Here is a 17,024-nt window from a genome sequence, read left to right as displayed (position 1 = left end):
AATAAAGCCATTGCTAAAGCACTCTCTTCAGCCATAGCTGACCAGAGTTAATGCTCTAACTAATGCTAGACTCAGCAATACACTGACTGGCAAGTCGTCATTATGAATGGAGTAATCATGACCGTTGGAAGGGTAATGTGGCCATTGTGGTAATCCTTCTCTGGTATCACACCTGCAATGTTCAGAATGAAACTAGCATACTTCCTACTATTTATACTGTACCTACAATTTGTAAAAAATAAAACAAAAAAAGTACAACACACATTTAGTCGCACCACTCAACGTATAAACATGGTGTCAGTGTAGATGGGGTGTTCCAGCTGTAAAGAGTCTGCACTGATCTGCAAAATTACTGATGTACACTCATCATTTGATTTCAGGTGATTTCTGTGCTGTATTGTTCTTTTGTTCTGTTTTAAGTCTCTATATATTCACAAGAAAATGTTCTTCCACTAAATACTATACTACAGTTTCGGTTTGAACAATGAAACTGTAAATTGTCACAGGGAACATCATCCACCATTGAACTTAATAGTTCATGCACTGTCATGTACCAGTACTGTCATGAAAAGTAATAATATTAAATCCATATAAATGTACAACTATCTATTGCAGTAGTGACAACAACTCTTGTAACTGGAATTCTGGAGGAAAATATGGTTACCATGGTGCTTTTGTTTACAGTAGGCTACAATTAAACAGACACCCTGGGAATAACCCCCCAATGTCCTTTCACTCATGTGTTAACAGTGAGACATTGTGGTTTGGCTTTTAACCGTACTGCTTTTAGCCGTCTTTCAGAAAGCCCACAGAGAACAGATGATACTGAAGTGGAAATTCCCTGCAGCCTAACAGCAAATCACTTCCTTATTTTGTATCTCAATCTAGTAACCATTACAAAGACATAAAATCACCCTTTCAAATAATAAGTCACACAATAGTGCTAGATATTTGCCTTAATTAATTATTCCCATTATATTTTTGTTAGTTTGTAAAGATCGTTCAGATTTGACATTTGATTGTTTATTTTTGTGTCACGCTGAGCATTACTTCCTACTCTGTGATGTCTTGCATGACAACTAGGGGGTTTAAATTTGAACTTCCCCTCCAGTGAATAACATTACGTACCAAACTGCATTTAGGCTGTACACTTTACATCACTTGGATTTAGGAGTAAAAGACGACAAGAGGATTAGAACTACAACCATTAATCAGATTCAGATTTTAAAGGGTCATGGAAGGAAGTTCACAGTCTTCACTGTCAGAAGAGGACTCTTCAAGCAAAGAGCGCTCTTTACCTGAGGAGGAGAATGATCTTCAGTCTGAGTGGGTATTATTTTACTGACTTTCAGCATCTAAATTTGCAGATTAAATCGACTTCATCTGGAGTGTTATATAAGGTGTATGTGTGTGTACAGGCCTCTAAAATCGGATAAAGTGCAATCAGTTTATCATAAAAGAAAACTGTAAACACACTGTAAAAAATGTGGCTGTGATTAGTTAAAATTTGTTGAGATAACTTAAATATCCAACTTAACCAAACTAAACTTAAGTTAACTAAACTTAATATTTTAAGTCAAGCTTGAACACATACTTTTTAAAGTTGAAACAATGTTGGATTTTAAGTTGTGCTAAATAATCGCAGCAATTTTTTTACAGTGCAGGAAGTAGGGACTCTTTTTGTAATAATTTGCCTATACACTAGATACACACAAATAGGGGTTCTTAATTGGGATAGATGGTTCCATGAAGAACCTTTAACATCCATGGGAAGTTTTTATTCCACAAATTGTTCTTTATTGTGGAAAAACATTCTATAGATTATCGATTATCTATAGAATTGTTATCTATATTTGTAAATTATCTTCACAGTAAGAAATAACTGTTTTTTTTTTCAAGAACTGTTCACTGAATGATTTTTTGGATAGGTAAAAATGGTTCTTCTATGGCATCGCTGTGAAAATTCGCTATTAGAACCTATAATTTGAAGAGTGTAAAATGGGTTATTTTGTACGATAGTACGGTATGTGATCCTTGGAATATTATAAAGAGTGACAGGTTTACGTGAGATATACAATGGCACTGAATGATTATTATATTCATGTATATGATACTCAAAAGTTTTTCTTTTTTTTAAAAGTCCTGGACCTTTTTACAAACATTGTCCATAATGATTACTGAGATGGCACATTTGGACGGGACTAAAATCACTAAGAAGCTCTGGTAATAGTTACTTCAATATAGCATCACGCGGGTGGACATGTTGACCTTTAGTTTAAATAGTCACTTTACATGACAATGGCCACACCCCACATAAATGTTAATTTAATTAACTGACTTAGCATTACCGTAACTGTTAACTTTAATTTTGATATATTTGTTTGATGTCCTGAGAGAAAATAAAAACCCAGTCTCACACGAAGGGAGAATAGAAACAGAAACCCACCCCAGCTCAAGCTTTTATATAATATTCTTTTTATGGGCATTGGTGGTGTGTTTGCCTAACTTTTTTATTAGTTCATACTTTGTCAAAGTTTAGCATGAGTCATTCATCATGAGACTGAAATTAAATATGGGGACATTTGCATAACACCCATGACTTTATTTGAGCTGGTTCAGATTCTCAGAGTCCATCTGCCCATTACTGTATCACCACAGCAGCAATGACAGCAGTGTTGATCCCTAAGGCTGTGAAAAAATTATAATTATAATAAAAATATGAAATTGTGGAGCAGCTTTACACATTGCAATTGTAATTACTGCAGTAATTAATTATATAAACATGTACTGTATTGTGTGATATGGCCCTTGTCATGTAAAGTGACTCAACTAAGGGGGTCCTCACAAGAATAGAACAATCCGACAAGCATTCGATGTACAAATATCCCCATGAGGAAATCAACTTCATAAGGGGTTTTACTAATGTTTTATTTATAGAACAAACATATCATCATCTATATTTCAAGGTTAGAGTTTGTCAAGAAAAAAAAACTACATTACAGGAATCTTGTAGAGAAATCGCCTTGGTTACAACTGTAACCTTGGTTCCCTGAAGAGAGAATGAGACGCTGCATCGATTGACGCTGTGGGAATGCTCTGCGAGATTGCGTTGTGAAGCACGTGTGAAAACAGTCCAATGGTGTGACGAGACTTCAGAGGCGGGTGACGTCATGAACCAGGAAACTATAAAGCATGCCCAAACAGTGCAAAGCTAGTTTCTAATAGGCTGAAGTAAGTCGCTGACAGGCATGCAGGAGGTATGCTAGGGCTACACAGCGTCTTGTTCCCTCTTCAGGGAACCAAGGTTACGGTAACGTAACCGAGGAATTCCCTTTCAATTGACGCTGTGGGAACATTTATACCCACACGCAATAATGACAAGTATCTGTCTAGTGTGAAATTGTTGAAGAAAAGCATTAAGAAGAGAGCACCTGGGCCCCTGGTTTAGAGCTCATGTCCAGGTTGTAAAACCTCATGAATGTGTGTGGTGAGGACCAGCCTGCCACATCACAAACATCTTGAAGTGAATCTCCTGACAGAAGAGCCTTAGAGGGAGCCATACTCCTAGTCGAGTGAGCTAGGACTGCCGTAGGGGAAGCTAGGACTGCCGACAAGAGAGATGGCCTCAACTATCCACTTGCTTGTCCTCTGCTTAGATCCTGGGGACCCCTTGCTAGGAGACCCAAAACAGACAAAAAGTTGTTAATATTTACGCAACAGGGCAGTCTTTGGACGTAAGCATTTAATGCCCGAACTTGACTACCAGATTACTCTTTTCCTGGTATGGATCCCCAAGACTGAAGGCATGTAGCACAATAGATGTAGCCACATTATTGGGCACCTTAGGGATGTAACCTGGCCTAGGGTGAAGAAAAGCATGTCATCTTCATTTATATAGCACTTTTAACAATGTAGATTGTTTCAACGTGGCTTTACAGAGATAAACGGATAATTTAAGGTAACAGAGATTGTTTTGGCTTTATAGCGGTTCTTGAATTAAGATATTTTCCAGCTAAAGTTAGTTTTGATGGATTCACTTCCGTCGCAACAATCACTAGTTATTAAATTAGGGGCCACTTCGTTATTCATCGAACCTGTGAGAAACGCTGATGGAGCTCACATACGCATTAAGAATTAATTTGATAGTTATGCGCATTTTAATATATGTGCGCAGGTTTGTAATTCCCTACAAACCAAGCCTTAACAAACTACTTTTTTTTTACTACATTTCAATACAGAATTTTATCACTTCGGGGTAGATATGCGAAACCGAAATTATCCCGACAACGCTTTATCTGTAGAGTGGTAAAGGGATCCTCCATAGGGAGAGGCTAGTTGGCACTTCAGCACTGCGTTGTCATCGGGTCCAGGCGAAGGTCCTTTGTCAGATCTGGATACGGCCTGGATACAGCAGGCTGCGGGAAAACCTCGGGATAAACAAAGACACTAAAATTAGCGTATATGCCATTCTTCTTATGATGAAACGAGTACATCAGGATTTACGGGAAGTGTTCCCAGTTCCGGCTGACCTAATCTATGCAGCCTAACATTGAATTATAGAAGTCTATAATGTATTATGTGAATGCTAGGTCAAAGAGATGTGTCTTTAATCTAGCTTTGAACTGACAGAGTATGTCTGCTTCCCGGACAAAGGTAGGAAGACTGTTCCAAAGTTTTGGTGCTAAATAGGAAAAGGATCTACCGCCTGCAGTCGATTTTGATATTCTAGGTATTATCAACTGGCCGGAATTTTGAGATCGCAATAGACGTGAAGGACTATAATGCGTTAAGAGCTCGCTCAATTACTGCGGAGCTAAACCATTTAGTGCTTTGTAAGTAAACAGCAATATTTTACAATGTGTATGATGTTTAATAGGGAGCCAATGCAGTGTTGACAGAACGGGGCTAATATGGTCATACTTCCTGGTTCTGGTAAGAACTCGAGCTGCTGCGTTTTGAACTAGCTGTGGTTAGTTATTGTCACAGCAAACTCTCTCCAGAACTACAGATGTAGCCTTGGCCCCGTCCATACCATAGCATCCAGTCCCGGAGGATCTGGGTATGTGAGGGAGAACCAGAGTGGACAGTGAGATATATCTGTATTTTGGCTCACAAGAAAATGTAAGCTGCCCTAAGAGACAGCTGCTTCCCTTGAGACCAAAGAAGGATTTGGTGCACCAGTTTGCAAAGTGGACACGAGGTCAAACCCCCCAGGTGATTAATGTAGGCGACCACCAAGGTGTTGTCTGTACGGATGAGCACATGGTGGCACCTGAGGTCTGGGAGAAAATTTTTAAGAGCAAGAAAGACTGCCATCATCTACAGGCGGTTGATGTGCAAGGATTGATGATGCCCCCTCCACAGACTTTAAGTTGAGTAACCTTCTAGAATCGCTCCCCAACCCATGAGGGCAGCATCCGTCGTTAGCATCTTCTCAGAGCCGGAGAGTTGCACACGGTGCCTCACACAGGACGGAGGAAACCGCAGCACGTAATTCTGAACCCTGAGAAAAGGCACTGGATCTATCGGTTGAGGGCAGAGAAAAGGCCAGGTTCGTCTCTAATCCCTCTATTAGATCCAAATTACGATCCCCATGACGTAGATCGCCACTGTGCGTTGACAGCAGAGGGACCCGAGCCCTGAAGAACGCAAGCCCGAGCGCCCTCCTTTAAAAGTACCTGGTGGGATCTTGGCATCCGTAATGGAAGCTGTTCACAACACATCTGCTTCCAGACAAACAACACATAAATCATGTGTATCCCACCCGTGATGTACTGTAGCGTCGGCAGGGATGAACACAAGATCTAAATTGCTGTTTGCTCGCCATGATAATATATTTATATTTATATATTATTTATAATACTATTACTGTAATAATGTGAGAGATCCTAAAATATGTTTGCATGCGTTGTAGGCTGGTGGAGGATGTGGCACAGGAAGAGTCATTTCTCTCTGGGGAGGAGCAGTTAACCCTCATCACAGAAAGCATGTCAATCAGCTCCTCTGATGAAGAGAAGCTTCAGCTCCTCAACAAAAACACTGAACTGCGGAGACTCAACAAAGAGGTAGAATAAAACACCATGAGCCTAGAACTCAATTTTCATAATCTGATGTATAATTGTCTGTAATTCACCCTAAAAAGAAAAGAAAATTAGATTTATTTACATCTCAGAACATGGATTTGACTTTCATTTTGATACTTCTTTTTCATTTGCATAATTAATTAAGTGTCCAATATTGATTATAGACTGTAAACAATTTTTATGTCAAGAAGTAAGGTGCCTTTCAATTTTGCGGATCCAATGCGGTCCCACTTTATACTAGGTGTCTTTAACTACTTGATACATACATCAAAATATATATGAAGCTTGTTTCAGCCACTGAATAAAAAATAAAAAAAGTAATTGCGAAATTGATAAAGTCAGAATTGCAAGATATAAACTCGCAATTGTGAGGAAAAAAAAGTCACAATTGTGAGGGAAAGTCAGGTCACCTTCATTTCTATAGCATTTTTAACAATATGGATTGTTTCAAAGCAGCTTTACGGTGATAATAGGAAATTAAAGTAACATAGATTGTTTTGGCTTTACAGCAGCTCTAGAATAAAGTTAATGTCAAGCTAAAAATTGTTTAAATTGATTGATTCACTTCCTTTGCAAAGATCATTAGTTATGATCGCAATTACTAAGTCGTAATTACCTTTTTTATTTTAGAATTGTACGTTTATATCAGGCAATTCTGACTTTGTAACTCGCAATTTTAAAAAAAGTAAGAAAAAAAGTCAGAATTACGAGATAAAAGGCAATTATCTTTCAATTTGTTTTATACCGTGGTGGAAACAAGCAAATAAATAAATGAACAAACGAATGAATGTTAGGTACAATGTTTTTATTGTGTTTATGTTGTATTGTAAAACAAATGTGCCTATTAAGGTGGGATACGGGGAAGGATAGAACAGGTTTGGTAGTATGGGTAGGCTTGAGGGTGGGTTAAGGTGTAATGAAAAGTCAACAGTGTAATTATAGATGTAAATCAAGATCTAAATCAAGAAAAAAATGTCAGTTCTGGCAGGTCACGTTAGTCAAACTCGCATCATCTGACTCTCAGCTGATACACGTCTATGACGAATATGACGCCTATCACCGTACACATAAGCTCCTTCAGTATTATCAGCAGCTATCGCGTTTCTCAGGAGCAAATTACCCTCCTCCCTCCCCAGCTCCTCCTCTCGTCAGTCAGGATTTGGCATTCTCCCTGAATCAGACTAAAATTCTCTAATTATGTTGTACATTAAATTTAATTAATGATATCTGCAATACATTCATGTTGGTTCTGTTCTGTTTACCCTAAAGGAGGGTTGTTTGTTTCAACCCAAATTTGGGTCAAATATGGACAAACCCAACCGTTGGGTTAACATTTTAAATTGGAAAATTTAACCCAACGGCTGGGTGTGTCCATATTTGACCTAAATGTGGGTTAAAACAACCCAGCATTTTTTTAGAGTGTATGCTAACTTTCAATCGTATTTGACAATCTAGCTGTCCTGACAAAATTACAGAAATTAATTACAGCTGTAATTACATGCGAGTACATTTAAATATAAGTACAAACATGTATTTACACATAAGTGCATTGTATCAAATGATTAATTTAAATGTTAGTAGATAAGACACTTAAAGGGGTGGTTCGGGATTTTGGACATCGGACCTCATTTTCAAGTTAGCCTGGTTGTTATTCATCAGTGGAGACAGTTTTCAAAAAATTTCATCCAGTCCTTCCAGTTGCATAGTTCGCCGATGCTAGGCTAGCGCGAATCAACGGTATAAGCTAGCCTGCCATTAAAAACAGTTTTACCCACTCCACAGTACACCAAAAGCAAATAAATTATAACGGCAGACTGTCGATGTAAATGTCTATCGAGAGAATAATGTTAGAAATCAAAGTAACTTACCGGTACTCTTACATCTCAATGATCGCATTACATTTACAGGAACTAGTTTCTCAGCAGCGGCGGAATTTTACTTTGCTCCGGTTAGTAGTACTGCGCCGAAAAGTAAACACAGAACAGAAGCGTGCACTACAGACGGGACATATAGCTAGCTAGTAGTAGCCATGAACAACGATATTGAAAAACATTTGATTGTAAACTAAGGAATTGGCAACATGGTGATTCGTTGTGCATTTCAAAATTGTAAAAATAAACCAAATAGATGGTCATGCAAAAAGTTTCCACAAATTTCCATTGAGAGACCCAGAAAGGAACCAACTGTGAGTTCTTTCTGCTGGCTTGGACAACGAGACACCGGCAGAGACTATGAAAGTTGCGAATTTGTAGTGATTATTTTAGACCACACGACTTTGAAAACCCCCATAATCGAAACGTTCATAAGTCACTGACAAGGAGTGCAGTTCCAGCCGTCTTTCCAGATGCACCAACAGCAGATGAACAGGTAATAACTTTTGTTAGGCTACTATAGCTATCTATGAAGCTAGTCCCTTTCATAACTGATAGAATGACAATGACAACGTTAGTGGAGATAACGTTACAGTTCAATTTCTGCCCTTTTAGCATCCATCTCGATTAGTTCTTCGTCTGTGTATTCCGGCTCATACATGTACGGGGTTCGTTGAATAAAACACATTCCTCGTCTCCAAAGTCTGAAACATTGGCATGGCTTTCAAACGTGGCCATAGTCCTGTGTTGATTTCTTAGTGAAATCTTACTCTTCTTACTCTGCTTCTGTAGTGATGAGTGTCAGCGGCAGGTAAATACACTTGCGTCATGTGGAGACTCTCTCGGTTGCCTAGGTAACTTAATATCACTCCGCCGCTGCTGTAGACTGTGCTAATAAATACAGGGAACAAAATGTAACTATTGCAATGCAATGAAAGGGTAGTTTGATTTCTAACATTATTCTCTCAACAGACATTTACATCGACAGTCTGGCGTTATAATTTATTTGATTTTGGTGTACTGTGGAGTGGGTAAAACAGTTTTTAATGGCAGGCTAGCTTATACCGTTGACTCGCGCTAGCCTAGCATCGGCGAACTATGCAACTGGAAGGACTGGATGAACATTTTTGAAAACTGTCTCCACTGATGAATAACAACTAGGCTAACTTGAAAATGAGGTCCGATGTCCAAAATCCTGAACCACCCCTTTAATGGGACAAATCATTTTAGCTCTGTACAAGTGTTTTTGGGTGTAGGTGAGTCAGATTTTGCTGTGTTTGTGGGGATCAAATGTCATAACAATAATAGTAAAAACAGGTAGACAGTGGCCCCTGTGGTTTCTGCAGGGGTTTAGGGTTAGTGTAGGGTTGGGCTACTACAAATACAACTACAAAGCAAATTAACAATAGAAGTCATAGGTTTAGGGTTAAGGGATAGAATATACAGTTTGTACAGTATAAAAATCATGTTAATGCCATCGTGTGTTTGTGTGTGTGTGTCAGCTGATGAAACTGAACGAGGAGTGGGATCATATCTACCACAGCACAAGTGTGGGCCTCCAGCAGCGTGTGGCGGCTCTCGAGGAGCAAAACACTGCCCTCAAACAGCTCAACAGCAGACTGATGTTCAAAGTAGAACATGAACAGGTACGTGGGCGGACACTCACACACTCACACACTCACAAATTCTCATGGCAGAGGTGCGTTTAAAACTAAGTGTAATTTTAGCATCATTGTTGTCACTAAACAGAAAAGTAAATATTGTTAGAGTTTACCTATTAACATCCCGTTTGCTAGTGGTTTGGTAAATGGGAACCCTGAACTCACACCACTGGTTGGAGAGTTCATACCACATTAGCAGCGAGTGTGTTATCTTGTGAAGCTATTTTTACATGACCTGACTCTTAAAGTCAGCATGAAACAGAAGTTGCAATCACATTCTCGAACAAGAAAGATTGTAGGGTAGGAATTGATTTTGTCCATTGGGAACTGATTGGATGGTGGTGGATTGCTATTGGTGGATCTCATGTGAGTGACAGGTTGCCCCGCCCTCACGCCAGTAAACACGTTGTGAGAGAAGAGAATAGATGTCTCCGCAAGAATTATGGGGAGTTATTTTAATTAAAGATCATGAGCCACATTTATTAAAAAAAAAAGTGTGTGTGTGGATGGATAAATCATTTATAATAAATACTACAATATTTCATAAAATAAATGTAATTTTCTATTTCATGGTGACTACCAATACAAATGACTTCCAATGGAATAATCTTAGCTAGTCGGGTTGATTCAGTGACGATTAAGTCCACTGAAGGCAAGTTTAGGTGAGAACCCAAATTTATTTACAACACAAGATAAGCACAAAACAAAAGCATGACAAGGCATGGAAAAACAGGAACAGGAACCAAGACTAGAGAACAAGAAACTGGAGCCGGGGCATAGAACAAACAATTAGGGATGGCTGACGCGAAACAGTCGTTCCGAAGCTTTGCGAGATCCCGAAGCGCAGATGTTTCGAAACACTGATCCGAAGCGTGATTCAAAACACCCATGTCACGTGACTATGGCCAAACGAAGCCTCGAAGTGTTTCACTAAGTGTTTCATCAGGTGTGATCCGCCGAATCAGCGTTTGATTGACACGGTCGGAAACAGACCACACGATCGCACATCTGTATATAAGTGAAATCAACGCATATTGACCTCGTGGGTTTTTGTGAGAGGAGTTTGATTTTGAGATAGCGGATTTTTGGTGATATAGTCACATTTATAGTGCGATTTGTTTAGTTATATTTAGGCTTACATTTAAATTTACACAACACATTGACTGATAGGCTAGAGACACAGAGTATACATATAGTGACACATTAATAGATACATAGATATTAATATATATAGACAGCTAGATTAATAGATAGATAGATAGATAGATAGATAGATAGATAGATAGATAGATAGATAGATAGATAGATAGATAGATAGATAGATAGATAGATACATAGATACATAGATACATAGATACATAGATAGATTAAAGATAGGGATAGAAATGTCAACATCAGACCCATCAACATCAACACCAGTAGAAACACAGGACAGTTTATGGGAACTTTTTGATCCTCGTATCCATCAAACCCAGATGATACACAATACAGCTGATGCCACAGTGGAAGTGAAAAAATACATCAACGATGCGTATTTGCCCAGAACTCATGATCCTCTAACTTACTGGAAAGAGAGAGCAGTAATCTTTCCTCATTTGTATGTCATGGCTAAAAAATATCTTTGCATTCCAGCAACAAGTGTCCCTTGTGAGAGGATTTTTTCAAAGGCTGGAGAAATTATCTGTAAAAAAAAGAATATTTTTGAATAAAAATATCTAAAAAAGTGAGACATTGTGGCTTGATTTATTTTATTAATATTAATTTTGCAGGACCAAAATAACATTATGCACAGTGAGGAGCCTATAGGTTACAAGATTTACATATTAGAAAAGTATATAATAAAAAAACAACAATTTTAATGGCTCGTCAAGGTTGTTTCAGATCAACACCTGCAAGTGACCACTAGGTGTCACCGTGGAGACGGGTGTCGGATTGATTCGAAGCCTCGAAACAATATGGCCCATTTGGTTCAACTGTTTCATTGCTTCACGAAGCCTCGATCTGCCCATCACTACAAACAATACTCGACAAGGACACAGGGCAAACATGAGGGCTTAAATACATACAGGACTAACGACGAGACAAGGGACGCCTGTGAATAATTAAACAATGAACCAATGACAACATGACACAACAGACAAGGGAACACATGGCAGGATCACATGATAGACAACCAGGAACAAGAAACCAAACCCAAACCGTGGCAGATTCAGTCATATACAATTTTGAATTGTTTTTCTTTAAAAAGGTTTTTAAAATGTTTACACTGTGATAACATTTGAGCATTTTTTGGATATCTTCCATGGTAATACCAAGTTTAAAGTAATGAAATCACAATTATTTATAGAGCTGCAACACTGAATCATTCAGGATGTCATTTAGCACTTGCATCAGCTTTAGTACAATTCCTAGTGATCACTTTCATATGCAATATTTAAGAAACAAAAAATTAAGCTGCTAACACATTTTGTGCATCGGTCTCAAAAAACACATTGTAATTGTAAAATGCAAGAGGAACCAATAAAATAGTGACCTACTAAACAGGATCAAACCGAATCGTCAAAGAGAAACACAGATAAAGCAAAATAACCGGTAAAAAAAGGAACTATGAGAAATTCAGTACTGTGACTTTATTGCCATGTGTTCAAGGGTCAACATCCTTCATCCCTGAACAACATTCCTATTAGCCAATCAGATTTCACAGTTCGCACAGTATGCAAATCCATAACCTGCTGCACAAACCCTGCTTCTTTGAGTGATTGGAAAAGCAATATGTGTGATGAGTCATCTCTCACCCGATTTATTACATCTGGACCGCTTTATATTTAAAGAAAGCCGAAGGATGGCTTCAGGTCATAATATGTTGTTTGAAGTAATTAGTTCATTTGATCGCTCGGCATGGTCGAGAGCCAGGAATATGAGGATCTTGCAGACTCTGATCCCGTATGAATCTCCCATAGCCCAGCACACTAATGCCCTATAACACACTGCTGAAGACATTAGTGTAGATTTATGAACAGCAGGATGAACTCGAGCTCCCCGCGGTCCACCAGTGAACAGATGTAATCTGAAGAGGGTTGTTTGGTTGCACTGGTGGTCAGCCAAGTGTTGGTAATTGTAAGCCCTGTTAAGAAGACTTGTCAATTACAAGTAACGTAATGCTAGAGATCTTGGCGGCCTGAAGGGCGGTTACATGTCACATAATCCTTAAAAAAAAAAAAAACGTTTATCAGTGGATTTTTGCAGCTCCTCTTAGCTGAGAACATTTATTTATTTATTTAGTGTTTGTTTGTTTGTACATTTTCATGGAGTGCTATGGTGTGACTGATGTTTTGCTGTAATTCAGAAGTAGATACATGAGCAGACACTAACACTTTTGATATGTTTGTATAATGTGTGTGTAGAATAAGGGGGAATATTATGAACAATCACTGATGCAGGAACTGAAGAAAAACCAGCATCTCCAGGAGTATATCCGACTGCTGGAGAGCCGACTGCACCAAAGCGATCTCCACCAGTGGACCAGAGGGACACAGGTCAGCTTACACAATCAGTCAGACCAGAGATTTACAGTAAGACATATTTGAACATTACGATTGACTTTCTCTCTGTTGGAAGACCCCAGATATGAGTGGCAGCTCAGACTCTCCGCTACTCCAGCGGTCCTCTAAACCATCGCTGGATGGCCGGTCTGTTGTGTCACCAGGCACAAAGTCCAGCCTCAGACTGGCTGCTATGGGAATGGAGATCCGGTCTGACCCCGGGAGAGAGGTTCAGGATCTGAAAGAACAGCTGGAGGCGCTGCGCTGTCAGGTGAGTTAACATGTGATCATAACATCCAAAAACAACCAAGACCGTTTGAAAAAGGCCTGTAGTTTTATGACTTATGATGTTGGAGAAAATGGACATCTCAGTCTTATTCAGATGCCCAAACTGAGCCAAAATATGCAATTTGGTGCAGTTGCTGATATTTATATGGTCAAAAAGAAAGATGAAATTATAAATATAAGTTATACTCTTATCTCTCAATAATATGTATTTAATTCTGGCATGCAAAACATATAATCCAGTGCAATACAATGATAAATGAGACACAAAAAACGTTATTCAAAAGCCTGATAGATCATTTTTGATACTCATATTTGAACATGATTTTTAACAATGTTGAATAATTCAATATTTTTTGGTTTAATTTGTATTATTCTATATATATGTATATATATATATTATTATTATTATTATTATTTTTATTTTATTTTATTTTTTTGCATTACAGTTCAATATTTTACCACAAATTTAAAAGTAAATATTTTTGTTATTATATTTTTAGGACCATTAGAGGTTCTTTTTTATTTTATTTTCATAATTTCCATATATATTTGCATTACAGTTAAGCAAATTAGGGAAATAATAATAATAAAAAAAGAACCTCTAATGGTCCTAAAAATATAATTTAAAAAAATGTACTTTGGTAAAATATTAATTATTTATCGTTATATAAAATGTTTGTTTCTTAGATGTTTTTACAAAAACACTTTACATTTGAAACAAACAGGTGGAGATTAAAGTGTTTCATATTAAAGCACAGTCAAATCTCAATAATGTTTCCCATCCACAGACTAAGATCTATGAGGCTGACTATAAGACGGAGCAGAAGGACCATGAGCGCATGCTGCAGGAGAACAAGAGACTGCGGCGCAGAGAAGGGGACATGCGTCAGCAGATGGCGCTGTTGCAGGAGCAGGTGAGCACAGGACTGTTATACAGAGCTCCACCACTGGGGGGCAGATGTTACCAGATAATCACCATCTGTGAAGCACAGTTTCTGATTCCTCCAGCCTACAAACTGACATATCAGCCACTGGAATCAAACTACAGTAGCACTTTACAGTAAAGTTTCATTTATTAACTAAATACAAAGTGAAAAACAAAGTTTAACTAAAAAGTGAATTTAATCAACAAAGAAAAAACTTCTAAAGCATCTATTAATCATGTTAATTTCAAAAATAGTGTCTGTTAATATGATTTAATGATTCTGGGCTAACGTGAACTAACAATGAACATGACTAACATTGACAAAGATGAATAAAAATGTAAGTTACGATATTCATGTCACGATTCAATACATATCACGATACTGAACTTACGATACGATATTATTGCGATACTCATCTTTTTTTTTTTTACATTACATTGTGTGTGTGAATGAATAGACATAGACTTGGTGCTGGAAACCCAAAGCACAGGACAATAGAGACGCCAGAATAACAATATTCATGATTCTGAAGATGAAAATACTGAATTGTTTTAAAATGAACATGCTTTCACTCTAAAAAACACAAAAAAAACTGGTACTTTTACTGGTAACATCAGACATTTGACATTATCAGGACCCACAAATGTTCCCCCTTTGCATTATTATACATTATGTACATTATAGTTCTGACACTAAAACTCTGTAAACTTAAAAATATGTCTCACAAAGTAAAAAAAATTTGGGTGAACTATACACAATAAATATTGTCACTAAACACAATTAATATTGTTGCATTTTTGTATTGCGATATTGTGACACGTTTTCTGACATATTTTCTATTTTATTTTGTTCTAAGGACAGATTGAATCTAAGTGTTTCTATAAGACAATGAACCTTTATACTGATGTGGTCACCTGCAGATCTCGTTCATCCACTTCCGTCAAAGATTTCCATTGTAATTTTGGACAAAGATTCTTATTGCAAAAGTAAATGATCAGTAGTTTCCAGTTAAACTAATTATGTCATGATGTCATGATGTTGAATATGTCATATTACATTACAGTCTCACACACTATCTACTTAAGCATGCTGATAATTATCTTGTCAGGTTTTAATGGATTGATGTGAACATTAATATTAGTTATTTACCATTTCATTTCTACATGTGAACTACAATACTGTCAGTATAGTCTGTAACGCAATTACAGAAACAACTCACTGCACATTTACAATGTACGAAAGGCACAATCAAACCCATATCTAATGTTTTTTAAATGTTAATTTGTTGTGTTTTCTTAGCTGAAGGTGTATGAGGATGATTTCCACAAGGAGCGCTCAGACAAGCAGATTCTCCAGAGACTGCTGATGAAGAAGTCTCCCGCCGAGAAAGATCCGGTTCTGGTGCACCGCTGCAACAACGAGCAGGACCGGCCCAGGAGCGACCGGAGGAAGAGCCGAGAGGATCCGCGGGGGGGATACGTGTGTCCCAAACACTGTGAACATCACGGCCAGCCGGACTTCCCCTGACCGCTGACACACACTCATTCAGCAGAAGCTGTTTTATATATTTTAGGTCCCTTAATAACTGCTATATTTATTTTCGTATCATTCTTTATTGTAATATTCTTTTATATTGTGTTTGTACAATGACTGTATGGAAATTGAGCACTTCTGTATAGTTGTAATATGAAACGATCTGAACCAGTTCAATGGCTGAACACAAGAAGCTCAAACAACCCATGTCAGACAGTAAATATTGTAATCTTTATGAGCCTATTTGTTTCTGTTGTTTTTCAGTTAATATGTCAGCAAATGGACCTTTTCTTAATACATTACTAACAGGAAACTACTTGAGATGTGTTTGCACTTTGACTTTAAGGAAACTCGAGGCCATTGGAATTTCCTGCTTATTGTCCTCATTCTTAATGTTTCCTGGACATTTTCTCAGTCGTGTAAATCAAATACACTTTATTTACATAGCATGTTTCCCAAACAAATCTATGCAGTTCAAGAGCAATTGACACTAGGATAAAATAAAAAAACAATATAACAATATTGTATAACAATAACAATAACATTAAAAAGTTAAAAGTGTAGAATAGTAAATCTATAATGAAAAAGAAAAGAGGATATGAATGATGATTAATTTGATTTAAATGTGGTTGTCTCTGAATAATGCCCATCCCTGCTCTTGCACCTGTTATATGTGTCAGGCGTTGTTATTGTTTGTTTGGTTTTTAAGATTATAACCAATTTAATGTGTCACTTAGAATTGCTTTGAAATGTTCAATTATATTGTTTCAATAAAATACACATTAACAATATAGATGATTGTACAACCCAAATTCTTAAAACAACACAAGTTATATATATATATATTTTTTATATTCATAAATATAAATATATATTAAAGGAATTTTTTTAAACAGAATGACCATGTCATTATTGCTACATAGCTTATTTTATTGTTTTCTCTGTAAACAAAGGTTTCTTTAAAAACGGAAATAATTTTAATTGCACATAATTTTAAGAGAGAGATAGAAAATGCTATAAATATCACCATATTTAATAAAATAGGCATGTTTTATTAGAAATCTTAAGAAGTATATTTTTTTATTTTAATAAATATTTTAAGTCATTATTTTGTTCACCT

The 17,024-nt window shown here is 37.3% G+C and overlaps 2 protein-coding genes across 3 annotated transcripts in view; both read left to right on the top strand.

The window, feature by feature from the left end:
- The window catches only part of znf711 (zinc finger protein 711), a 555,809-nt gene that overhangs the window by 408,330 nt on the left and 130,455 nt on the right, over nt 1-17,024 (top strand). The window lies entirely within an intron of this gene.
- Nucleotides 1,044-16,696, top strand: LOC307007976 (uncharacterized protein). The gene is made up of 7 exons (XM_079630523.1): nt 1,044-1,326; nt 5,915-6,065; nt 9,457-9,600; nt 13,020-13,151; nt 13,234-13,428; nt 14,234-14,359; nt 15,671-16,696. The coding sequence occupies exons 1-7, from the start codon at nt 1,235-1,237 to the stop codon at nt 15,896-15,898; spliced, it is 1,068 nt and encodes a 355-aa protein (XP_079486649.1). The 5' UTR covers nt 1,044-1,234; the 3' UTR covers nt 15,899-16,696.

This window comes from Phoxinus phoxinus (assembly GCF_949152265.1).
Source record: "Phoxinus phoxinus genome assembly, chromosome: 12".
NCBI classification, from domain to species: domain Eukaryota; kingdom Metazoa; phylum Chordata; class Actinopteri; order Cypriniformes; family Leuciscidae; genus Phoxinus; species Phoxinus phoxinus.
Note: the sequence above shows the minus strand (reverse complement) of the source record. Positions and strands in the feature narration are given on the sequence as shown.